The sequence below is a fragment of the Marmota monax genome, unplaced genomic scaffold (assembly GCF_021218885.2).
Source record: "Marmota monax isolate L192 unplaced genomic scaffold, Marmota_monax_Labrador192_F-V1.1 WCK01_AAM20220418_F8-fsc00004, whole genome shotgun sequence".
NCBI classification, from domain to species: domain Eukaryota; kingdom Metazoa; phylum Chordata; class Mammalia; order Rodentia; family Sciuridae; genus Marmota; species Marmota monax.
In genome coordinates this window covers 16,273,054-16,299,171 of record NW_026692881.1, presented here as the reverse complement: position 1 = coordinate 16,299,171, position 26,118 = coordinate 16,273,054, and the positions used below count along the sequence as shown (strand labels likewise).

At 42.0% G+C, this 26,118-nt stretch overlaps 2 protein-coding genes across 6 annotated transcripts in view; both read left to right on the top strand.

Moving 5' to 3' along the window:
• Pkd2l1 (polycystin 2 like 1, transient receptor potential cation channel) overlaps positions 1–17,176 on the top strand; it is a 122,754-nt gene extending 105,578 nt beyond the window's left edge. For all 3 annotated transcript variants that reach the window (XM_058581225.1, XM_058581226.1, XM_046450204.2), the window contains 13 exons: positions 6,921–7,048; positions 7,467–7,720; positions 8,740–8,964; positions 9,123–9,351; positions 9,983–10,153; positions 10,329–10,510; positions 10,782–10,902; positions 12,016–12,114; positions 12,303–12,424; positions 13,856–13,982; positions 14,741–14,859; positions 15,105–15,228; positions 16,290–17,176. In XM_058581225.1, the coding sequence (XP_058437208.1) occupies positions 6,921–7,048; positions 7,467–7,720; positions 8,740–8,964; positions 9,123–9,351; positions 9,983–10,153; positions 10,329–10,510; positions 10,782–10,902; positions 12,016–12,114; positions 12,303–12,424; positions 13,856–13,982; positions 14,741–14,859; positions 15,105–15,228; positions 16,290–16,349 (1,961 nt within the window). In that variant the 3' untranslated portion in view covers positions 16,350–17,176. The remainder of the gene's footprint in view (positions 1–6,920; positions 7,049–7,466; positions 7,721–8,739; positions 8,965–9,122; positions 9,352–9,982; positions 10,154–10,328; positions 10,511–10,781; positions 10,903–12,015; positions 12,115–12,302; positions 12,425–13,855; positions 13,983–14,740; positions 14,860–15,104; positions 15,229–16,289) is intronic.
• Positions 17,177–18,390: 1,214 nt separating this feature from the next.
• Bloc1s2 (biogenesis of lysosomal organelles complex 1 subunit 2) lies at positions 18,391–24,461 on the top strand. 3 transcript variants are annotated; one of them, XM_046450208.2, is made up of 5 exons: positions 18,391–18,531; positions 18,916–19,032; positions 21,809–21,928; positions 22,627–22,731; positions 24,001–24,461. In XM_046450208.2, exons 1-5 carry the CDS (start codon positions 18,477–18,479, stop codon positions 24,030–24,032), a joined length of 429 nt encoding a protein of 142 aa, XP_046306164.1. In that variant the 5' UTR covers positions 18,391–18,476; the 3' UTR covers positions 24,033–24,461. The 3 variants fall into 3 exon arrangements, with proteins under 3 accessions (XP_046306164.1, XP_046306165.1, XP_046306166.1); XM_046450209.2 differs by having other exon boundaries at positions 18,487–18,589; positions 24,001–24,460; XM_046450210.2 differs by lacking the exon at positions 18,391–18,531 and adding an exon at positions 18,574–18,597 and having other exon boundaries at positions 24,001–24,460.
• The last annotated feature ends 1,657 nt before the right edge of the window (positions 24,462–26,118 follow it).

Genomic DNA, 26,118 nt, shown 5'->3' with positions numbered 1-26,118 from the left:
TCCCTGACTCTTCCTTCTTTCAGGTAAATTTTTGGGCATTATGGACCTTGATTATGGTCTCAATAAGTCTATTTTCGCACTCTCCAATATGCTGGCCTCAACATCCTAGCGTCTGCGCCCTGTTCTGTTAGCCTCCCTGAACTCTGCCATCTGCAATTAGGTGATACATTCTCAATGGGGATCAAAGTTACTTAGTTGTATTATGTCACACACCTTCATTTAGAAATCCATCTTAAATATGTTCTCATGTTTCTGAGTATTTTATAAATTTTCATTTTAATGATTATAGTTATACTGCAATTAAATAAAACATTTACATTATTATTTCAATATCTGCCTTTTATGGGTATACACACACACATACATACATACACACACACAATTCTTTTTTTCACTTTTGTTGATTGTTTCCTTGGGAACTTCCAAAGAGTCATAATATTAGACCAATAGATAGGATTGTTTCCACTACTGCTATAAGATCACATCAATTTAATCTTAACCTCATGAAAATTGGATTCTCTCATTCATACCTTTTAGTATTAAATAGGTATAAAATGGTACAATTGCCTTAATTTTCTTGGGTTTGATTACTAATGAGGGTGGATAGTTTCTTTATGTTTTAGAGTATAACACTTATTTTGTGTAAATTGCATAAGACACTCTTTAAGAAGGAAAAGGAGAAGGGAGGGATCATGGAGAAGCTGGACCTCCAGACCCTGGGTAGGGAACCAAGCACCAGGGCTCTGATTTCCAGCACCTGGTTCCTGGGAGCTAAAAGAAAAAAACAACACATTTGCACATCACCTGGACAGCAATCTGGCCTGGGATGGGCCCTAGGAGCGTAGCTCAGACAGCTGTACTGACCACATCTCTTCCCCACTATGCTTTATCCCAGGAACTTAGTGGCTATTCGGAGGCTGTTCTGGCTGAACAGAGCTATCTTTTTTATGCAGGCAATGTGGGGGAACCATCAATCTTCTCACCATAACAATATCAGCTGTGCAGTCCTTGAAGCCTCACAAAGAGCTTTCACACCTAGGATCTCATTGCACCCTGACAGCAATCCTGTAAGGGACAGATGTTATTATTTCTATTCTGAAGATAAGGAAAATGACATTACAAATACAGTTCCTGAGTGGTGGAGTCCATCCTGTCCCAGGTATTGCTCAGCAGGGAAAGTGCTAGAGAATGAAGGATCTTCCTGCCTGTCTCTCCTGCCTGCCCCAACACCACCACCATGATATGTAAGGGTTTCCAGCCCTTTCTTTGTCTTTTCTGAAAGAAGAATGGCTATGACCTTTTGCTGAGGAAGGAGACACTGAAGGTCTTTGTGTAGAAACAATGGCTGCTTGTTTTAGGAGACATGTTGTTATCTCAAAGGTACACCTGGGACTGGCCCTGTGTAAGAGATGCTCTGAGCCAGAACAAGACTGGGTCTGATTACCATGGAGTGGGGAAGAGGGCAGAAACCTTTGGCCTTTGATGACTCATGTCTGCCCAACAACTAATGTTGACTAGATACTTTTTACCCATTGCTGGCTGTGAAGAAAAGCCTACCTTGATTAGCTCTGCTTCCTTTCAGTGGGTTTCAAGGTTCTATCCATAGTTTGGTAGAATCATTCATTATTTGGAGAGGATGAAGTGATCTTGGAGATTGGAATATAATTGTCTTTCTTCCCCCATTATCCCCCCACTTCAAATCTAGGGATTGCATATACTAGGCAAGTGCTGTACCACTGAGCTACATCCCTAGCCCTTTTTTTTTTGGTGGGGGGGGGATGAATTTTTATTTGGGCTTCTCACAGTGGTTAGAGCCACTCTGTCTTCAGAACAATCACAACACAGGAAATGCGTCACTGAGACTGCCCAGAAAAATCTAACCAGCTGAATCTTATTGCTTAAAATACACATATTCACAATAACTGACAAATGGTGATGTGCCTCACACAGGAATGTGTTAGCATTTGCAAATCTTCCGACTGTAGCATCAAACCCTCCACCAATCCTTTCCTTCTCATTCATCTGGAAAACCAGACTCAACCTAGTCTCTCTGACCCCCGACTATTCCTTCAGTTCCCTGTCTCCTTCTCTGAGCAGGAAGCCTCCAGCAGCCGTGGCCAACTGCGGCTTACTAGTTAAGCCCAGCTTGGCCACTGTGCTTCTTCTCAGGCCTTCAGGGTAAGATGCTTCAGTGAAGCCAATAGTCAATACTCAGACCAGCTCCCCGCTGGGGAAAGAAACCTAGAGGGTCAGATTCATCCATTTGATCAGTTAAATGAAGAAGGATTCATTTTGGTAAAACTTGTTCTCCTTGGAGACACTTCAGTGAGTTGTCTGTGATTTCGAAAGGAAGGTGGAAGGTAGGCATCTGAGGACTGCTGTGCTGTGGCACCCCTCTGGCCACACACCAGTCCGCCTGTGTCCACTGAACTCAGCAAAGGAAGGATTGTGCTGTGGCACCATGAGTCTGCCAAAGCCTCCTGGCAATTCTGGGCAGGCTGATGTCTGGGCCACAGCAAGACCAAGCTTGTCACTGAAGAGCCAATCAAGCTTCTGTCTGAATTCCACTTTTGCCTTCTGTCCCAAGTGGTTGTGGACACCCTCTGGGGGCTGAGATCGAAGGCAATGAGTAGCGGAGGGAGGCAGACAGGTTCAGAGCACGCTTCCATTAACAGGGACAGAACACAGGCCTCTGAGCGTCCACGGAGCAATGTGCAAATTGCAGTGATGAGCAGAGTGGAACCTCTACCTTGAGCGCAGTATCTCAGGCAAACACAGGGGGGCGCCGTAGACAATGCTGCCAAATACACTCGAGTACACAGACGTTTGTTTGGTAAACAGTAAATGCATAAAATAAATTACCTTGAGAGGGCCATGTTTGCTTCAGACGTGTGGTTAACGTGAGCAGGATGGCTGCCATTCAAAGTATCTTCACAGGAACAGAGGATGTGGGGCTCACACACAAGAGACACCTGTAATCCCAGCAGCTCAGGAGGCCAAAGCAGGAGGATTGCAAATTCAAAGCCAGCCTTAGCAACTAAGCAAGGCCCTAAGCAACTTTGCAAGACCCTGCCTCAAAACAAAAAAAATAAAAATTAAAAAGGGCTGGGGATATGGCTCAGGAGTAAAGTGCCCCTGGGTTCAGTCCCTAGTGGGATTGAATTAATAATAAGAAGAAAAATAAGAAGTTGTTATTAAACACCAGGCACTATGCAAAATGAACAAAGCACAGTCCTTATCCCTGAGGAGCACATAACAGGATTACTGGTAGGTATTGAGCATCTGCTGTTTTCCGTGCAATTTAAAGACATCATCTTTAACTTCACAACTTGTAAGAAAGGTACTATATTCCTTTCCTTATAGCTGAGAAAGCTGAAACTCAGAGGCTAAGTCTATATTGTAAGTGGCAGAGCTGGGATTTGAACCTAGGTTCTGTCTGGCTTGAAATTTATACTCATTTGATGACACCAAGTTTATTTGGGGCCATCTTCCTCAATAGAACTTTTTGAGGATAGAAATCATGATACATAGCAAGGTATTTTGTACAATTGTAGATTTTTGAACAATGTCTGTTTAATATATATAAGAAGTCTGTAATAATTCACATTCATAAACTGATAATTTTGTCTATTAAATATCAAAATGTGGAGTATTTGAAATAGTTTGAGCTTCACAAAATAGTGATGGAAAGCATCTCTCATTTATGTTCACTCCCACTTACATATAATTACTGTTTGAGCGTAAATTACAGACATAATGCTTCATTATTCCTAAATACCTTAAGGTGTACCTTTGCACAAAGTACAAAATTTTCAGAAATAAGAATTAACAAGGAAGAGAGGGTATTTAGATAGAAAGAAGGTGTTAAATAAGTACTAAACCAAGTTTAGACCCTCACTTTAAAGGGTTTTAAGTTTCCTTCTTGATCTTACCAATTCAATGTATTTTAATCAGAGTTACAAAGAAGTATGAATACTGAATTTCCATGTGTCAAGAAGCATTTGACCAGGTAAATTTATCTTAGAAGGCCATTTATCTTAGAAGCCATAATCTTTACTGTCTTGAGTAATGATTGTAGATATTCTGCCTCCATAAATTATTGATAGCCCTCCAGAGCAATATTAATTCTGGACATTTAACTTGGAATCAGAGATGAAAAAAGGCTATCACAATGAATACCATCTATTGGTCATTCATGAGGTTTAATCAGCCTATGTCATTAGGAAAAGTTCAGTTCAGTTCATAATTGCTATGTGATCTCTCAGCAGACAGAAGTTAAGTTTCCTGCGGGAATCCACTTTTCATATCCAGAAAACACCATTTTCCAGATACTAAGGCCAGATGTGAGTTAGAGAGAAGTGAAGGTGGTATGTCTGAACTTTGTTAACAGAGTAGAGTGGGGAAATGTGAAATAGTGCTTTCTTCTTTGTTGATTCCCTGGACCCCAGCCTGCAAGAAGTATGATGTTAAGTACCAAATCAGGGTTCATTCATTGCCCCCCCCCCCCGCATTTCCTCCAAGATTATAGACAAACTCCTATCTACCCCAGTTGTTCCCTTTCTGGGATGGTGACATAAAATATGGCCCAAGATCTGATAAAGAAAATTCTTGAAGGGAATTGCTCACAAGAGGCTGATAAATACTATATTAAACATTTTCATGTTTTATATATATATAAACAAAGTTCAGACATACCACCTTCACTTCTCTCTAATTCACATCTGGCCTTAGTATCTGAAAAATGGTGTTTTCTGGACATGAAAAGTGGATTCCCGCAGGAAACTTCTGTCTGCTGAGAGATCACACAGCAATTATGAACTGAACTGAACTTTTCCTAATGACATAGGCTGATTACACCTCCTGAATGACCAATAGATGGCATTCATTGTGATAGCCTTTTTTCATCTCTGATTCATATATATATATATTTCCTACTCTTTACCCAGATATGAGTATTTTACACACACACATACACACACACACACACACACACACACACACACCACTACTTTTAAGAGTAAATTGCAGCCGGACATACTTGTGCATGCTTGTAATCCCAGTGGCTCGAGAGGCTGAGACAGGAGGATCATGAGTTCAAAGCCAGAGCAAAAGTGAGGCACTAAGCAACTCAGTGAGACCCTGTCTCTAAATAAAATACAAAATAGGGCTGGTATGTGATTCAGTGGTTAAATGCCTCTGAATTTAATCCCCGGTACCTACCACCATCAAAAAGAGTAAACTGCAGCTAAAATGTCCCATTATTCTTAAATACCTTAAAGTATATTTTTAAAACCGAGAATATTCGGGCTGGGATTATGGCTCAGTGGCAGAGTGCTTGCCTCTCTCATGTGAGGCACTGGGTTCAATCCTCAGCATCACATACAAATGAATAAACAAAATAAAGATATTGTGTCCATGTATAACTAAAAAATACTTTTAAAAAACTGAGACTATCCTCTTATCAAAAACAGGAAATTATCATTGATCCATCATTGTTATCTAATGAATAGAATTTATTGCAATTTCACTAATTAATAGCTATTAAAGCAAAAGAAAAAATTATAGTCCAAGATCCATTACAGGATCTCATATTACATTTAATTTTTATTTTTGTTTATCCCCTTTTAAGGTTGAAAAGTCCTTACTCTTTCTATGTCTTTCATGACCTGGCCCTCAAATTTTGAGTAACAAAATAAACAATAATAACAAATTACAACCCATAGTAAGGGGAAGCCAAGAATCCATGAGTTCAAACTGATACACATAAATGAATAAGGAGCAAGGGAAATTCTTTCTCAAAATAATACAACTAATTAATTCAGAAGGAATAATGGATTGAAAAAAATCACCATTTGGTAATCATATTAATAATAATCAAAGTTATCAATAGACTTTCATCTAGTAGGTAAAAGATTGGTGAGTAAGAAGATATCTACATGGTATCTCCACACAATGCATATTAACCATAAAATGAAAAATCATAATTTGCCACTGGAGAAACCTGGTAGACACTACCTTAAAAAGGAATCAAAGTTAACTTCCCCAGTAAGGAGACAAACAAATAGTACGTCCCTCCTGATGTGATGCTCTGAGAAGAACACAATATTACCAGTATGACACTCCTCCTTAAAATGTGTAAGTTAAATTTAATCATAAGGAAGTGCCAAACAAACCAAAATTGAGAGACAATCTATGAAATAAGTGATATATTCTCTTCAAATCCTCTCTTTTAACCAGGAATCCTGGGGAGGGTCCCTTGAGAGATCCACTTTAGGCACATGGGACTGGGTGTGTGCTTATGAGCAGTTGAGGGAGATCCAGGTCTTTTTAATCTGGGATGCTCTGAGTTCCTCTCTCAGGAGACAAATGTGCCCATCAGGATGCACTAGCCATGCCTGCTGCTCCCATGATTGCAGAGTCACTGACTCAAGAAGCCAGGAGACCACATCTGTATTGTAAATTTAAGAAAAAAAAAGTGTTGTATTGTAAAGTGTTTGGCCAGAGTTTTGGAGTGATCTAGAATTTGGAGGCACTTCCAAAAGGCATAAAGAGAAGAAAAATAAAAGGAAGCACCGTCCAAAGCAGATGACAGAAATATCTTGCCTCTGGGGAGTAAATACTAGGAATTAAATTGAGTCAGGAGAGAAAAGTAAAATTCTAGAATGGCAATATCAAGAGAGAGTTACTGAGTGGAGTTCAGTCTCTCTGAGGTGAGTTGGGAGGAAAAGAGGAAGCCTTGTGGCCTTACCCTTCCCTAATGCATTCCCTAGTTTCCCCCAGAGCCACCATCAGCCTCCCCAGCTATCTCTAAGGGTAGGTAGGCAGCACCTCTGTTCCAAGGGCAGTGGGCTTTCCTGTCACCTCTGGGGAATGGAGATGGGAACTATGAGAATGACACATTCTCTGGGGTTGTTTTCTAGTGACCTATGGGATGACAAGCTCCAGTGCCTATTACTACACCAAAGTGATGTCTGAGCTCTTCCTACATACCCCGTCAAATACTGGAGTCTCCTTCCAGGACATCAGCAGCATGGCAGACTTCTGGGATGTGAGTATGAAATTGCCTCCTGTCTATCTTCTCCTTTTCAATGGCCTGAAATCACAGGCCAGAGCATGGGGATGCCAGACACCAGGCAATGGACCATATGCTCAAAGATAAGGTCAATCAGGAATCAGGCTGAGTCATGAGTTAGCCTGGAGTTGAGGTAGAGGTGGGGGAGGGATCTGGATGTTGATAAGAGAACGAATCAGAGGTTAGACCAGAATTGGGAATAAGAGGGTGGGCTGAACCTCAAAATGCATTTTACACATAGAGTCAGTTCAGGATCTGGTCAAGGTCCCTGGGTCAGTTGGTCAGTTGAGGGCTCAAACAAAAGACACTGGAGACAAACTGGTGACCAGAGAGTCAGGATGAAGATCAGTAGTCAGGAGGAGGCTGGGTCAGCCCAACCCAACCTGTGGTCCAGTTTGCCCAGGGCCCACTCTTGGACAGTCTGTATTGGACCAAGTGGTACAACAACCAGAGCCTGGGCCACGGCTCGCACTCCTTCATCTACTATGAGAACCTGCTCCTGGGGGTCCCAAGGCTGCGGCAGCTGCGGGTCCGCAATGATTCCTGTGTGGTGCATGAGGACTTCCGTGACGACATTTTGAGCTGCTATGATGTCTACTCTCCAGACAAAGAAGAGCAACTCCCCTTTGGGCTCCTCAATGACACAGCGTGAGTGAGCCCCCAACCAAGGCCATAGGGCTGCCCCTCTGAACCTGACATCATCTCAAGGAGTGAGAACTACTTCTGCCAAGGCTTCAAGGGCCTTAGGGGTTTACACTTCAGGGGACTTGATGGGCATCTCCCTGAGTCCCAAGTGCAAACTGTGAGGACATTGGCGTGTGTCATTCAGGCATAGAGGAGACAGACTAGCAGATAGTCTGTAGCCTCTGAACCTCTTTCCACATACAGGTCACAATTACACTGACCCTTCTCTGCAGGCAGTCCCCACAGGGAAAGCATCTCTGTGCAGAAGTCCCTTGGGAGTGTGATGAAGGGGTGAAGTTGACACTGTCACACAAGTCGTGGCTGAAGAACCCAGCCCTTGAGACTCATGGGGGAGAAACAAGAGGTTTCAGATGGATGAGATGAGGGAAGTAGAAGAAGGGGATGGACAGGACAGAATGGGGAGGAAATAGGGGTCCAGCTTAGAAATTTGAGGTGGTAGAACGGGGAATCTGTGGGTCAAACAGCCATGAGAGCAGTAAGAATCTTTTCTGTATTTACAGTCAAGGTACCTCCCTTATGGAGCCTGCTCTGGTTTGGGCAAAAGTGGAACTTGTCTTTGTCATTGAAAAAATAGTGGAAAATGAGGAGATTTACATTTGAGTTTCCATTCTGTCACTATATAGCTACTTATCTTGGAAAACTCTGAATCTCAGTTTCCTCTTCTGTAAAATGTGGATAATACTTACTCCCTTCTCACTTCTTGTTGTTATTAGAATCAACCAAAATAATATGTGTGAAATACATATTGTATATAACATGTATATATATATATATATATATATATATCATGTTATATATACATGCATACACATATACATATGTACACACATAGTGTGTGCATAGATATATGATGTATATGGAAGTGTAAGGTCCAGGAAATCATAAAGCATTACCATCATCTTGGAGATGAGCTTTTGAGCTGGCTCAGACTCTCTTTGCTCAGATGGCTTTTTCTGTGGCAGGTGGACATACCACTCCCAGGAGGAGCTGGGGGGCTCCTCCCACTGGGGGAGGCTCACAAGCTACAGCGGAGGTGGCTACTACCTGGACCTTCCAGTGTCTCGACAGGCTAGTGCAGAGGCACTTCGGAACCTTCAAGAGGGGCTGTGGCTGGACAGGGGCACTAGGGTGGTCTTCATTGACTTCTCTGTCTACAATGCCAACATCAATCTTTTCTGTGTTCTGAGGTGGGCCCTTTTCCTGTTGTATCCTTCTATCCCTGGCTGCTGGTCCCTGTGTGCTATGCTTGAGATACTTCCCTAAATATAGGCCTTGGATAGATGTGGGAAGGAGGGAATATAGGAGGAATTCTCTCAGTCTATCCCCAGTCTCTGCTCCCCTACAGACTAGTGGTGGAGTTCCCAGCCACAGGAGGTGCCATTCCATCCTGGCAAATTCGCACAGTTAAGCTGATTCGCTATGTGAGCAACTGGGACTTCTTCATTGTTGGCTGTGAGATCATCTTCTGCATCTTCATCTTATACTATGTGGTGGAGGAGATCCTGGAGCTCCACATGCACCGGCTTCACTACCTCAGCAGCATCTGGAATGTACTGGACCTTGTGGTCATTTTGGTGAGGGACAAATGTTTGGGACATGGAACATACTGGGGAAGGAGGGGCATCCATCTTGGTGGGAGCTCCAAGTTCTTCCTTTTGAAGACTAAGCCCTCCTTCTGAGTTCAGGTCAAATCACTGTGCCACAGCTCCCTGGGTGAGAGGGTGAGGTTCCCCTGACTCAGCCCTTGGGGGACCCTATCTCCTACATGTCCTCTCCTCTCCTGTGGTCTAGGCCTCTGCTTTTTACACACTTGATATTCTTTCCTCTCCTGTTTTTTGCCCTTATGACCTGTCCCCCTGAAAGCCCTGCCTTTTCTTTTCTGTTCAAATATTCTGCTCCTTCATTTTCATCTATAAACTGATCAAGGTTTGAAAGTGGTGGGGGTGGGAGAAATATTTTTCTTGACTCTGGTTCCTTGTGGCCTTATACATTTGCCACTGGCCCTAAAGCCTTCTCTCGGGCTTTAGAACACTCAAACTGCTCTCAGTCACCCTCTCTGGCTTTATCTAAACCTGAGCTAGTGAACACCTCAGCAGGAGGGGTGTTTCTAGCCCACCTGTCTTACCTGCCCCATCTCTCTTGTGGGACCTCATCTTTGAACTTCCCTTGAGACTCCCTGACAACCCCTTGATCCCTGTGTGACAGCTTTCCATTATGGCCATGGGTTTCCACATATTCCGAACCCTAGAGGTGAATCGGCTGATGGGGAAGCTCCTGCAGCAGCCAAACACGTATGCTGACTTTGAGTTCCTGGCCTTCTGGCAGACACAATACAACAACATGAATGCTGTCAATCTTTTCTTTGCTTGGATCAAGGTACCTGGGGCTCTCCTTTCCCAGACCTGTCTCAGGGCACTTACTCTCCCGTCCTTAATGCCTATCTCATTTGTTAATTTCTGTGGCCTCCATAGTTCCCCTGGGATGGGCTTTTTTTTTTTTTTTAACATTTTTCACTTTTTCTTCACCACTGCATTTGTCATGGCTTTTGCAGATATTCAAGTACATCAGCTTCAACAAAACCATGACCCAGCTCTCATCCACACTAGCCCGTTGTGCCAAGGACATCCTGGGCTTCGCCGTCATGTTCTTCATTGTTTTCTTTGCTTATGCCCAGCTTGGCTACCTGATTTTTGGGACTCAAGTGGAAAACTTTAGCACTTTCATCAAGTGCATGTGTGTATCCCACTCTTCACCTTCTGCCCTTCACCTTCCAGCTCCTTGGGGAAAATGGGGGACACATGTGGGTATGTCTGTCGTTAAGGTGTCTGGGTTAAAGTCTCAGGAAGCCCAGGTGAATGCTCAAATAATTTACTAACCTGTTTTGTATCAGATTGGGTCAGAGGTGGAGTGATGGGTCTGTCTGAAGTTAGTTAAGTGGGATGGGATATGGATTGGGGCTAGAGTTTGTTTAGGCTCTGGGTGAAGCCCAGACTTGGTCTCTCAGTTTCACTCAGTTTCGGATAATTCTTGGGGACTTTGACTACAATACTATCAACAATGCCAACCGCATCCTGGGCCCTGCCTACTTTGTCACCTACGTCTTCTTCGTCTTCTTTGTGCTCTTGGTGAGGATCCCCTTGGGGGATATGGGTGGTAACATAGGGAGCATCCAGGGTGGAGTTTTGACCCCTTCTGTACCCTACTCAGGATTATGATGGGTTATTACTTTAACCAAGGACAGAGAGTGCATGTGTGCATGTGGTGGGGGACATTCCTTTGAACCTTCCCAGAGCTGGCTAATGTGGTCAGCATGTCCAACATAGTCAGGAGGTTTTCTTCCCTGAAGGAAAATCAAACTCCTACCCTCCAAGGATGGAAAGGGAGAGGGAAATGCCTCCTGAGAAGTAGCTGCCCCTAGAAGCTTCTGTGCCTATTTTCCTAAGATGATCCTTCCTTTGGAGATCTTTTATTGCTTTTACTGATTTCTACTGTTATGATTTGGTGGTTGTTTTCTCTCCCTGCCAACTGGGAAATATCTGGGATCTGGATTTGATTTTTATTAACATGGCCAGCAAGTCAGTCTTTCTCTCTTTCTCTTTCTCTCTCTCTCTCTCTCTCTCTCTCTCTCTCTCTCTCTCTCTCTCTCTCTTCTCTTCTCTTCTCTCCTCTCTTTCTCCCCACTAGCTCTCTTCTTCCTCCTGTACTACTTCTTCTTCTCCCTCCTCCTTCCACCCTCCCCCTCCTCCCCCCTTCTTCCCTTCTTTTCCTCCCCTTCTCCTTCTCCTCCTTTTTCTTTCAGTTCTAGGGATAAAACCCAGGGCCTTGCACATGCTAGGCAAGTGGTCTGCCTCTGAACTGTGTCCTAAGCCCCAGAAGTTTCTTTGTTTGATCAATCACTAGGGATACAGACACCAATTGAGGAACAGATGGTAAAGAGAGCACAGTTTTACTCTCATCTTGAGAAGAAGTTCCTAGCTTCAACAAGTGGCATGTTGGGGTATCTGTGTCAGAAAGATTATGCAGCAACTGAGAATGAGAATGCCAGGTTGATGAGGGAGCAAGATCCATCCCTAACAGAAATGTGCTGAAAGGCTGGGCTCTCCGACCCTGAGAGGCAGGGTGGGCTACAAAGCTGAGGTTGGGACCATTGGGCCCTTTAGAACATGTGTCTGTGGCATGAGTTTAATGTTTTTAATGGGTCTGAGGGTGAGGATCCATGTCCCCACTTTATCCTCCAGAACATGTTCCTAGCTATCATCAATGACACATACTCAGAGGTCAAGGAGGAGTTGGCTGGACAGAAGGATGAGTTGCAACTTTCTGACCTCCTAAAACAGGTGACTATGCAGTCTCCTTGAGTTCCTCTCTGCATCTGCCTCTGTGAATGATCTATTTCTGGCTGTCATAGGAGCCTATGCTGCCCTTTTGACTTTTTCCTGAAAGCCTGACATATTTTGGGTGGAGGAGGAATCCAAGGATGATGAGATGTCTATGGGGACTTTTTCCTGTTTCCTTTCCCTTTCAGGGCTACAACAAGACCCTCCTACGGTTGCGTCTGAAGAAGAAACAGGTTTCAGATGTGCAGAAGTTTCTGCAGGGTGGAGAGCAGGAGATCCAGTTTGAGGATTTCACCAAAACCTTGAGGGAGTGAGCAACCAGACATTCAATCTTCTTTATTTTGGTCAATAAGTTCTTGATTATTAACTATACATCTTTTGTCTATAAGCTTTTGGTCTTGGTCTGTGCACCTCTGACCTTTTCTCATAGGTTTTTTTTATCCTGACCTTCAGAATTGTGTTCTTTTGGAGACTAAGGTATCTGGGCCATAGTCTATAACATTCTGGACCTTTCTGAACAACTCTTAGTGTAACAACATAATTCATCATTATTGTTTAAATGCCTCATTCCACAAAACATTGAACAAACACATTGGGAATACCAGTTGTGGACCAGGCACTGAGTAAGGGACAACATAACTAAATGAGACAAAGCCTTTGTCTTGTAGGAGCTAATAGACACATAGGAAAATAAATCAAATCACAGAAGTGACATGAAAAGAGAGGGCACACGGAGAAAAGAGAGTTATCAATTCTATTTAGGCTTAAGTGTCGGCTTCCTGGAAGAGGTTATTTCTTAATAAAGTTTTGGAGGATGAATAGCTTGTGAGTGGACAAGAAGAGGAAGGCCTTCTGAGACATTAAGTCATATACACAGGCATAGGAATGTGAAACTAAGAATTCATAAAAGAGAAATAAGTAGCTGAGCATTGCTAAGGTTTCAAATAAAAGGTGGGTTATAGCAGGAGATGAGGTCAGAGAAAAGGGCAAGGGCCACTTTTGGAAAGGTTTTTTCTTTGAACATCAAATCTATCCACACACTAGAATGTCCAGGAGGGGTTTTTAAGCAGGGAAGGGGTATATTTAGACTTGCATTTTATTTTACTTATTTTTTTGAGACAGGGTCTCACTATGTTGCCTAGACTCCTATCAAACTTGTGGACTCAAGTAATCCTCCTACTTCAGCTTCACAAGTATCTGGGATTATAAGCATGAGCCACCATAGATAGCTATTAGACCTGTGTTTTAAAATGTTAGTGACTCTAGTTGTATAATGAAGGATGATGGATTTCAGGAGCACGAAGTAAAGGGAAGCTGGGCATAGGGAGTGGCAGATTGTTTAGAGGCAAAGAGATGTGGCAATAACCCCCATAGGAGATCATGAGGCCCTAAATCTAGTCATCAGGAGTCAGGGCAGGAAGAAGAAATAGATTCAAGCAATTTATTGGAGGTAAAATTGCTAGATTTGGGGGATTCTGGCTTTCCTGTGTGATCCTCTTCATTCCCAGAAAGCAAGACTCAGTCAAGACTCTCCTTTTTTTGGGTGGTGATGGTGGTAGCGGTGCCGGGGATGGAAACCAGGGCCTCACAAATGCTAGGCAAGTGCTCTATCACTGAGCCACAACCCCAGCCTTAGAGATCAAGACTCTAACTAGAGGCTAATAAAAGGGTTAGGAATCCATAGTTGAGTGATCACACCCTCAATATGTCAGAAGTCATTTCATGATCCTGTTCTCCTCAGACTGGGGCATGCAGAGCATGAGATCACTGAGCTCACAGCTGCCTTCGCCAGGTTCGACCAGGATGGGAATCACATTCTGGATGAGAACGAGCAGGAACAAATGCAACAGGACCTGGAGGAGGAGAGAGTGAGCAGGGCTGGCTGGTGGGGAGTCAGTATAAGGATGTTGCTCCCCTTCCTCTCTCCCCAGCACGCCTGGATCACAAACCCAAACTAAAAATGTTCCCATAGATGAGTAGGAAAGAGCTCTCTAGAATAGTGATTCTCATACTGTTGCACATTATATATCCCAAGGAACCTTTAAAAATCCTTATACTCAGGCCACACATTCTAGACCAATTAGATCAGAAGCTGTGGGAGTGAGGCCCATACTTCAATACTTTCTAGAGCTTTCTAGGTGATTCCAATGCATAACCAAGGTTGAGAACAAGTACTGTAAAACAAAGACTTAGGAAAAATGGACCAGTTGCCCTGACAATTCCCTCTGAAAATCTGCTTCTTCCTTGGGATTTTAAGTTCCTCAGCTGTTCCTACTCAGCCTGCTCCATCCCTATACACTGTAGACTAAAAAAATCAAGGTCAGGTGATAGCAGCCCAGAGAGAAAGGATGAAAAATTTTGGTACTGTCTCTCCTCTCCCGAATGGAGTTGGATTCTAGTGAACACCTCATTTAAGACTTTGAAGAGTTCACATTTTGTTTCTTTGGGAAGTGATTCCCTCTCCAGAAGTTAATTCAGCACCATCCTGACCCTATTGTCTCCAGTCTGGGAGGAAAGGGGGATAGAAAGAACTGAAGCTCAGAGCTCATTAGAGCAGATAATAGAATACAAGCTGATGCCTTCCCAGAATCATCTTATCCCCTCTAACCTCTGACTTCCTGATCAGGTGGCCCTCAGTGCTGAGATTGAAAACCTGGGTCAGGCAATTGTGCACAGCCCAACAAGCAAGTTGGGCCCAGAGGCTGCCAGAGCAGAAGGCTGGGTTTGCAGAGAAGAATTCTACTTGTACGTGAATCCAGGAGCCCAGGGTAGCTGTGTCTGTAATATCCTATGTTGAGTTTCTTTCCACAACCTTCCAATTCCCTGTCCTAGTCCAGGGAGAACTTTTGCTCCCCTGTGATTCTCCCTACAAGGTTGGGCAACACCTTCCTTATTCCCATTCAAATACACATCATTCTGTTATTCCTGTCCCTGTAGATACCCATCTCTCCAATGATCTGCTCCCTTGGTCACTCTTCAATCCTTCACAGGCTCACAAGGAGAGTTCTGCAGCTGGAGACTGTTCTGGAGGGAGTTGTGTCTCAGGTTGATTCTGTAGGCTCAAAGCTGAAGATGCTGGAGAGGAAGGGGTGGCTGACTCCCTCCCCAGCAGTGGTGAGTGGCCCTTCATCTGGGTCCTCTAAGTTCTCCAGAGATGAACTCTACTATCTTTCCCCACTCATATAGGGGTGGGGAGACTTTTTGTGTATGTGTGTGTCTGTCTGTGACACTGGGGATTGAACCCAGGGGTGTTTTACTACAGAACTACATCCCCAGACTTTTTAAAAAATTTTATTTTGACAGGGTCTTGAATATTCAGTTTCCCAAACTGGTCTTAAATTTGTGATCCTTCTGCTTCAGTTTTCCCAAACACTGAGATTACAGACATGGGCCACCACACCCAGCCCCTCAGTGGTGGAAAAAGTATAACATTTTTGAAAGACCTATGTTTTCAGGGTCCTAGGGAAACATGTTCATAGTTGTCAGCATATCAGTGGAGGTGATGATGTAGGAAAGGTTTGCAAGTTGTTGCCCTGGCCTAAGGCCTGCCTTGGCCTCTAAGCAAGGTCTGTGTTTAAGTCTATTTGGCTTGTGGTAACAATCATAAACTGAGGGCTTGCAAACAACAGAAATATATTTCACACAATTTGGGAGGGCTTGCTTCTTGGTTCATAGATTGCTGTGCCCTCACATAGTAGAAGGAACAAGGGAAACTCTTTTTTTTTTTTCTCAGTATCAGGGACTGAACACAGGGTTACTTAACCATAGAGCCATATCCCTAGTCCTTATTTGTTTCTAAATTTTGAGACAAGGCCTTGTTAAATTGCTTAGGACCTTGCTAAGTTGCTGAGGCTGGTTTTGATCTTGCAAATCTTCTGCCTTAACCTCCCAAGCCACTGGGATTACAGTTGTGCCCCACTGCACCCAGCTGGGAACTCTCTTTTATAAGGGCACTAATCCACTTCATGAGGGTTCCACACTCATGACCTAATCACTTACCAAAGGTCTCACCTCCTAATACCATCACATTAGGGGCTAGCATTTCAATATATGATTTTGTGAAACAAAAACATTCAGTCTCTAGCAGTCTGGATTATCTGTAATCAGATCCAGAGAAAAGAAAGGTGGGAAACATACTATTCCTTAAGATAACTTATTTCTTTTTATTCCAACAGGAGGATCAAGCAATTTGGGAACACCTGCAGCTAGCCACAGCTGTGACTCCAGCCCCATAGGAAGTCCAGGAGAATGGAGGAAGAGTCCTAAAGCATCAGTAGCAGGCTCCTCTCTCTGTGTCTCCACAGAGGCTTCTTCTCTACATGCTCTCCACTTCTAGGGCAGTAGGTCCCACATGGCTGTTGCTGAGTCCCACCCTTTACCTGACTCTTCAGCCAATGTTACTGTGTGTAGCTGGGCATCATGTTTAGGTTTGTGATTCAGTGTTTCTGTGTGTAGCCACATAGCTCTGTGAAATGACATTTCCAACTGGGCTTCTTACTGCATGTGCACTTAGCTCTGCAATAGTAATAAAACCATGTCAATAACAAACAGGATAAAGGAAGGGAGGGTAAGGACTCTCCCTAAGCACCTAGACAGACATGATTTGTGAAAAAGATAGAAGCCAAGAGAGTAGGTTGTGTCTAGCTGTACTTGCCAGTAAATCTTACTCTTATTTGTGCATCTAGATCTCTATTGCCAGCATCCATGGGTTTCTTGTAATCCCTTATAAAGTTTCCATGTAAAAGAGAAGGGGAAGCCTTAGAGGTGAGTAGACTCTGATGAGGTAAGATTCCAAAGTTGCAGAGTTGTTAGAGTGTTGCTCTGCCATAGCAAAGTCAACAAAGGCTTTTCCGGAGAATTCTGTCTCCTGGAGTTCCACTTAACACGGGGAATTGAGGGGGCTGTAATTCAGAAGATGAAATGGAGCCTGAAGGGAATTAGGCAAGAAAATGACCTCAGGATTCAGACATCTTTGGAATATGTGTTAGACTCTGATTCTATTTTTCCATAGGATAATGTGGGTTTCCCAGGTGACTATCAATAAAACTCTTTCAGAAAACCAGGTTTTGTATTTGGTTCTGGGACTATAGCAGTAAGAAAAGAGTTTGGAACTGCAAGCCATTATGTGCTTGGTCTGGAATAAGTTCATATTCTCTTGAAAGTATGGAGTAGGAGCAGTGACAACATGAAGGAGATGGGCTGCCTCATGAGTCCTGAAATAAGAACTTTTGGCTTGTAGCAATGTTTTGAAATGGAGGGTACTATGATTGTTCCATATGGAAGAATTGAGACAGATGACTTAGGGAGACCCAGTTCTCAGTGGGGAAAAAGTCAGATTAAGAGGGGTTGGAGGTGGGGGTAGCTTGCATGTATGTTTGTGTATGCAGAGGGACAATAACTAGGGATAAGATAAGAAACCCCCACACTAAGATTTTGAGTGACCATGACCCTATATCCTGAGACTCGAAACTCTTCCCTTTCCTGTGACCTTTACCCTTATTCATTTTACACCTTACATTGCTTCCCAGTCACTTTTTCTCATTCAATCCCCTCCTCATCTCTGTTCTCCCATCCCACTAAGTACTCTATACTCTAGGAAACTTATGAAATTGTTAAATGCAGTTAAAACAACCAGAGTATATCCTCAACCCTAAAAAGTTACGTTTCAAGCTCTCTTCAAAAAAGGTTGTATCTGCCAGGTGCTGTGGCACAGGCCTGTAATCCCAGAGGCTCAGGAGGTTGAAGCAGGAGGATCGCAAATTAAAAGTCTCAGCAAATCAGCGTGACCCTAAGCAACTTTCGAGAACTTGTCTCAGAATAAAAAAGCCCCCCGCCCCCACCCCCAAACACAAAGTGTGTATCAAAAGAGAAGCAGGTGCCAGCCTGCACTTAAAAGAAACTGGGATCGTTGAATTGGTATTAATCCAGAACACTGAGAAGGTGAGTATTTAGGGTCAGGGATCAAGACTTGAAGGTTTTCCAAAGCCTGAATAAGACTACCTGCACAAGCAATATTTTGGTCACTAACACCTGCCAGGGTGCGGAGCGTCTGGGGAGGAAGTAACCTGTCTCCAGTGACTGGGTCAGTAAGCCACTCAGCGTGGACTACCCCCAGTACAAGCCAAGTGAGCGCTCCAGAGTGCGATGTTAGGGATGAGTGCATCCTCAGTCCCAGACGTCCAGACTCTCGGCAGCAGATCGATTCATGACAGGCAATCTTGGCTTCAATTCTGGCTTTCCTGCTTATACTTTGCTAAGAGTCATTTATTCAAGGAGTGACTCAGAAGGACAGGGCTGCCGAGGCGGGGCACGCCCGGTGCGCACGCGCAGACACCCAGAACCGGAAGCAGCGCTGGGCCGGCATGGCGGCGGCGGCTGAGGCTGTCACAGCGCCGAGACGCGAGGAGCCCACTCGAGGTACCCGGCGAGATGGAAACAGTACCTGGCCTAGATGGAAATGAAGTGTCCGGCGGAGGTCCTGGGGTGAAGTGTCCTGCCGGGAGCCCCGAGATGGCGGGGCTGATGTGTAGTCGCAGGGGTGGGCAGGGCGGAGGAGTGCACAGGTCCTGTCAGAGCCACTGAGTTGTTTTGGTCGGAGGGTCGGGAATGGGCGAGGGGTCGGTGCAGAGGAGCAGAGTTGGCATGTCATTGGTGCAAGGACGAAGCGAGGGGAAAATGTGGCAGGTGGAGAGTGAGGCCGACTTGATTGAAGACAGGTGCGGAGGGATGTGGGAAGATGCTGCTTGTCTGGATTAGGACGCGGTGTGAGACAAGCTACTCAATCATTCTCCTTTGGCCCAGACGATGCCGCCGTGGAGACAGCTGAGGAAGCAAAGGAGCCCGCCGAGGCTGACATCACCGAGCTTTGCCGGGACATGTTCTCCAAAATGGCCACTTACCTGACTGGAGAACTGACGGGTGAGGCGCGGACTAGGTTGACCGAGGTGGTGTTCTGAGCCACCCACTGGGGCTGGGTTTCGCTTTGTAGAGACCTGGGAAGTGTTTTAGCAGCCACAGTCGGTGGCTGCCTTTCTTACCTACAGTGCACTAAGACCTGCCAGTTGGAAGTCTGGGAAGGTCATGAATGGGAGGGAAAGAACTTCATTCCTTCCCTGGAGAATCTTACAAACCACTTTCAAAAACACATGCAATACCTGTTAATACAACTCTGATGGATCCTGTAGTGTTACAGTGACGGGGTGGGGGTGAGGTTAACATCCAGCGATATTAACCAAGAAGTATTTCCCTGGGAGAGGTGTACTTTGAACAGGATGCTGAAGGGAATGAGTGGTGGAAAGTGGGGAAATGATACAATTATTGTATGAAGTGGAATAAGCAAGCAGAAGATGTGTTTAGCAGAAATAAAATTGGGGAATGGGGAGTGACCTGTAGGTTTAAGGACCTGTTAGGTTGGTCTGAGAATTGGGTGATTCATACTTTGAGACATAGTTAATTTTTGGTCCTGTGTGTGTTTCTAGGAGGACACATGACATTCGTGTGGAGGAGAGTAAGAAAATTAAGTAATGATGGTCTGAGGCAAAGTGATGGTAAAAGGAATGGAAAAGGGTGCAGGTGCAAGAATATCATAGAAGTAGACTTTATAGGACTTGTTGAAGTAGGTATTTAGCAGCCTAGGATGTTTCTGAGTTTTGTAAGCCTAAGTAGTGTCATCAACCAAAATAGAGAAGCTAGAAAGAGGAAACATGTTTAGTGTGAAAACTGTTTTTAGTTTGGGCTTGACTTGTAGATATTACAGAACATTCAGGTGACTTCTCTCAAGGCACTCAGGTGACTTGCACATGTGAGGCCAGAGCTTAGAAACTGATCAGAGCAGAAGCAACAGATTAGAGAGTCACCTGCATAGTGATGTGAGTAGAGGCTGTGAGATCACCAAGAAAGAGCTTAGAGATACCCTTCTTAAGGGCTTAGACTAAAATCTCAGGGAATGTCTGTATGAGGCAGTTAGTTTGTTTTTAATAACAGTACTTAAAGTACCAAAGCTTCCAAATGATTTATTTATTACAAAACTAATTTTAAGGATATTATTGTTTCCCCATTATTGTCATTACTTGCACAAATGCTTTTTTGAGTTTGAGAGGAAGCTAGTTTAGCTCTGGGAATGTGCTACCCATGTAAACATCATTTATGTGTAATAGCTGAGAAAAAGTTGAAAACTGATACTTAAAGAGGTTGAATGAGGGGCTCGGGTTTGTAGCTCACTGGTAGTGTGCTTGCCTAGTATGTGTGAAGCACTGGGTTCGATTCTTAGCACTGCATATAAATAAATACAGTAAAGATATATCGACACTAAAAAATGTTTAAAAAATTTTTTAAAAAGAGGTTGAATGAGAAAGGATTTGGCACAAAAATCTAAGAAGACAAGTCAGAAGGAGATTTTAAAAAATCAGCATAGTACAATACCAAGGCAACAGTTGCCTTGTTGATACTATTCCAAAGTGTGTGAGAGTAGTAGCATCAAATAAAATGGAAAGGTTTAGGAGTATCAGAACTAAGAAATGCCATGAATTTGGTGGTTAAGACACCAGTGACCTTAGTGCTTGTAATTTCTTTGGATGGTGGGGGCAGAGACCAGATTACATGGGTTTACATAAGTGAATGGTGAGGAAGAAGTAGTGAGTGTTGGCTGCTATTTAAAATGTTTTAACAATGCAGCCTCATTACTGAGCAAATAATGTAGATGTGAGGGGAAAGAAAGTGTGCTTTTGAACTGGAGGAAACCTAAATATATTTCTATATAGAGAGAAAGGTGCCAGGATGGAGAAAGAGTTTGGAAATGCAAGTTAGAGAAGATGATTGAAGAGAGGCCTGAAGAAGTAGAAGGGTTTGGGTTCAAAAGCACAAGAGGAGATGTCTTAGAATAGGATCTTTTGCTTCTTGAGAAGGTACAGAGAAATTTAAGAGTAAAGCAGAGGGATTGAAGCACTTTGTTAGTGAATTTGGCTTTTGGGAAAATTGGAGCAGAGGAATGGTTATTTTGGGAGGGGAACGGGAAGAGAATTGAGAATATGGGAAACAAATGATTTAGAAAAGTCACTGCATAAAATGAAAGAATTATACATAGTAATGAACAAGTTACTAAGAGGTATGTTTTTATGCTATACCAGTACTATATCACCTCCCGCTTCTTAGTACATGAATTTATCATTTCCCTTTCTAACCTGAACCTGAACCTTCTGGGTCTTTGTGTATGTGCATGTGCACGTGTGTGCACGCTCATACTCTACCACTAAGCTATAGTCCCAACTTTCACCTTTTAGATCTTGTTTGATTTAAACAGTTTGCCGATTACTGCCTGAGTTTCTACTTAGATATTCAGAGTATATAGGCTGAGTATAAGTGTCATAGTTCAAAAGTGAGCTGCTCAAAATTTGTGAGTGATGACTATGGTTGCACTCTGTAGCTTTACAACAGAAGACTGCTTTTTTTTTTTTTTTTTTAAGGCTATTGGGGTCTAGTTCAAGCTCAGTGGTCTTTCACATTGTATTCTTTGAGCCTTGTAATAAAATTTGCTTTGGGTAATAATTCTTTCCTAAAAAAGAAAAAGAAGGGAAAAGTGGGCTACTCCTTTGACATTACCTAGGTTCTGCCTTGAACTAACATTTGGCCTAAAATTCCACATTTCAATGATATAAGACAGATTTTAAAGGCATCACATTTTCTATTTATTTTAAAGCCACCAGTGAAGACTATAAACTCCTGGAAAATATGAATAAACTAACCAGCTTGAAGTATCTTGAAATGAAAGATATTGCTATAAACATTAGTAGAAACTTAAAGGACTTAAACCAGAAGTGTAAGTAATAATTTTTATAATTAAACATGTTTGTATTTAATGTTCTTTTATGTTTGGGACCTAGAAGAAGGAGAGAGTAAACATGGCATCACTATCTTTTGGAAGCTTGTTTTCTAAAAATGAATTACTGAGTCAAGGTGAATTTCTTTCATTCTGAAGATCACCATGCTTTGGTAGAATGGTTATATGTGCTTCCAAATTTTGATTTTGTAAGTTTATTCCTGGAAGGGGAAGGGGCAACAAAGGGGTAATCAGATATTAGTGAATTGATTTAACATTGAAATCCATAAAGGATTGTTCTATAAATAGAAAACAGAAAAATCTATAAATGGAAAATGCTAATTTAGAGTGGTCAAATATATTTTTTCATTGACTTATATTTGTGTTTTTGTCAGTAGGACATCCTTGCTTAGTGTGGGAGTGCCCAAGAAACTGAATCAGTAACAGATTGCTTGAGAACAATAAATTAAAAAGAAAGGAAAATTAATAGATGAGAGCGACTTATTTTGGCTAGGTCATGATTGTGCTTGATTAGTTAGGCACAATCCTCTAAAGCATCTACCTAGCTAATGATGAGAACCATGTCTCTCCACCTAGTCTATCTGAGGCATATCTAGAGAGACACTAACATTCTTACTTTCCCCCTCTTTTTCTAAACTTCTTGTTGAAGATGTATAAATATGTGATTTGTTTTAAAGATGCTGGACTACAGCCATATCTGGATCAGATCAATGTAATTGAGGAGCAAGTAGCAGCTCTTGAGCAGGCAGCCTACAAGTTGGATGCATATTCAAAAAAACTGGGTAACCATTTTTATTTCTGTTTTGATTTAATAAGGAGTATCTCTTAACAGTATGCCCTTAACTAATATAATATTTAACATTTATAGAATACTTATTTATAATCCTCCTTTAAAGCCTTATCATTATTATTAATAAAAAGAACATCTCCTATTCTTAATGATTTTAATACTCTACTAGGCACTGTTCTTAGTGCTTTACATGTATGTATTATGATTTTTATCTTTTATATGTGAGGTAAGAACATAATTTTTTATTTTTTCCTATTCCACAGGGGAGAAAAACATGGTTTAAGAGGTTAAGAAACCTGTTTAAGGACACAAAATTAGTAAAGCATATGAATGAGCCATATTCCAAATCCAGTCTGTTTGACTACAATGGTCAATCTTTTAGTTGTGGACTAGCATTCTGAGTCATCTTTAATAATGTAGATACGTATGTCTGTAAAAAATGGAATAGTCAACCAAAGGTTTACTTGAAAGACTAATTCCCTTAAGGATAGAATTCGTATTTTTAGTATTGCTCACTGGCTCTGTCTGTTATATCCCTGGTGAAAAACAGTGAATTTGTTTTTAGCCTAGGTAACAGTTACAGATTATTGTATTTTCATCATTGATAATTGTTGACTACTTCAAGAAAGTAGTTTGTGCAGGCTGAGATTTGACATAGGTAGTGATCAACAATCAGTTTCATTGCCTACAATTACATTTGGAAACTTTTCACTGTGAACCTTACCATGTAGAAGGCATGAGATAGAATTAGGTGCTTCTGAGTTTTTTTAAAAAAAAAAGAAAATGTCACAGCAATAGGCTTATTTTATGACCTCTTAAATCTCCATATCTTTCCAAATTGCTTTCCTGGAGTGAAAAGTAAGGCTAAGAATATAAAAGGTGAAAAATATATTTATACTTCCTCAGGATTCCAGAGGGCACCTGGGATAGGATCTGGAAAGGCAGTTTCCAGTGCTTAATTAAGGTTTTCTGATAGATCAAGTTACAGTAATCTGCTTAATTCTAATGGTGCTGTCCAAGCAGCTGCTGTTGACAGAACTTAGTGAACTTGTTTTGGGCTCTCAATTCTGGGTGCATATGTTTGACTTGTTATTTCAAATTGTATAAATTGATAATCTGTATATTTGGACAGATGAAAGTAATGAATTAAAAAATATAATAGGCATATCTGAATTTACTTTGAAATGCTAAAAAAAAAAAAAAAAATGTATCTTTGAGAACCACTGTTAAAAGCTGTAATGCCCTCCTCTCCTTTACATAGAAGCCAAGTACAAGAAGCTGGAGAAGCGATGAAAAATGAATTCCTATGGGATAAAGTCTTTTTTAATGTGGAAGAATGTTTCATAACACTCGAATCCTGAGGCTGATGAATTGTCAAAGCTCTTGAAAAGGCAACTATGCTGGTCATCCCAGGAACATCCCAATGTTGGGTAAACTGGAGGACTGTGGCTGCTCCTGAACCTCCTTTGAGGCAGTGTCCCTCAGAAACTCACACAGCTCCTTACTGTTTACTTGAATGCTTCATTATCTATTCAGGACAGAGACTCTCAAAATTCAGGAAAAACCTGGGCTTGCCAGTGGAATCAAATGAGAGGACCTGTTTTCTCTGATAGTGGTTAAGTACCACAATATTTTCTTAAATGACTGGTTTTTGAGTTACTGTGTAAATGTTTTTTTTTTTTTTTCTATTAATGATGCTAATGTATTGTTAACAAGATTCTAAATTAAAAAAAAGGAAAAAAAAAATATGTTCTTTGCAGTTTATTACTTTCTGAATGTTAGTAACTTAGTTTTCCATAACATTGCAATAACAAAATCTTAAAAACAGTCAAATCTTATAGACCAAACAGAACTAGTAAAAGGAGTTTCAATAGCTTAGTATATGGGATGGGCCTCACTTATCTCTTTTTCCTTTATGAATCAGATGACATCTTTGTTTTTTTTTTTTGGACACAGTACTTTTATTTATTTTTATGTGGTACTGAGACTCAAACCCAGTGCCTTATATGTGTGTGTTCCCTTTTGAAAATGTGATAAAGGCAAGATGTGTATGTGTTGGGGGAGGAGGGAGTGGTTATATTCATAAAATGAAGTCTTTTAAAATATTTCCCACTTGTGTTTGTGGGGCTAAGGAGGCTTCTGGGAACCTTATTGTCATCCTTTCACACCAAAGATACCAGGGGATAGGGGTTACTGAATGACCAATTCAGTTTGGAAGAAAGGCAACCTTATCCAGAGTAAGGTATTAGCAGCTAGTGAGGTGCCTGAGAGTCCCACTTAAATTTGCAAAAGGACTTATGTCTGTCCCTGTCCCCCCATTTTTGTTTGTTTGTTTCAGACCTCCACCATTTATCCTCTGCTCTTCTGGACTATTGTAAACCCTTCTTAACTGTCCTTCTAACCCACCCTCCGCACTATTGCCACAGCAGTCTTTCTAAAATGTAAACTTAGCCACATTATTCCTGCTTAGAATTCTTTAGTGATTTCTCATGGCCTTTTTGAAAAAGCTGGATTTCTTGTCATGTATACAAGGCCCTTATTTTTTAAAAAATTTTATTTCCTGTTACTCCTACACTTACACTGTGTTTGACTATCTCCAGCTATCGTAAATTTTCGTGGATGAATTTTCAAAAATTTTTAGAATAGATTTAGATCTATGGGAAAGTTGCAAAGGTAATATAGAATTCCATGGATGAGTTTTCATATCTTACTGTTATTTCCTCATCTTGGAATTATTACCTATCCATGTTTGGAAAACTACTTTCTTAAAGATGTAGTTTTTATTTTTAATATTTTTTAGTTATTGATGTACCTTTATTTTTTATTTATTTATATGTGGTACTGAGGATTGAACTCAGTGCCTCACACATGCCAGGCAAGTGCCCTGCCACTGAGCCACAAGCCCAGCCCCTTGAAGACTGCCACTCTGGGCAATGTTATATTATTCAAAAAGTAGAGAAGCTAGGCATGGTGGTACACTCCTATAATCCTAGCAGCTCAGGGAGCTGAGGCAGGAGAATCAGAAGTTCAAAGGCAGCCTCAGCAACTGCGCTAAACCCTGTCTCAAAGTAAAAAATAAAAAGGACTGGGGATATGACTCAGTAGTTAAGTGCCCCTGGGTTCAATCCTTAGTACCAAAACAAAAACTAAAAAACAAGAAGTAGGGGAAAATGCATGTTTGGTGTGCCAATAAAGCAGGAACATCAATATTTATGAGGCAAGGGACTTGGTATTTCCCCACAGCTTACACAAAATTGTGAGAAAACCCAGAGCCTTGTGTCCTTAAACTTATTTTAATTTTGAATTATTTGAGTATCTCTCAGTTGTTAGGAACTCTCCTGTTTTCATTTCCTTGTATATTGTTGTCTCCTGATTGGCT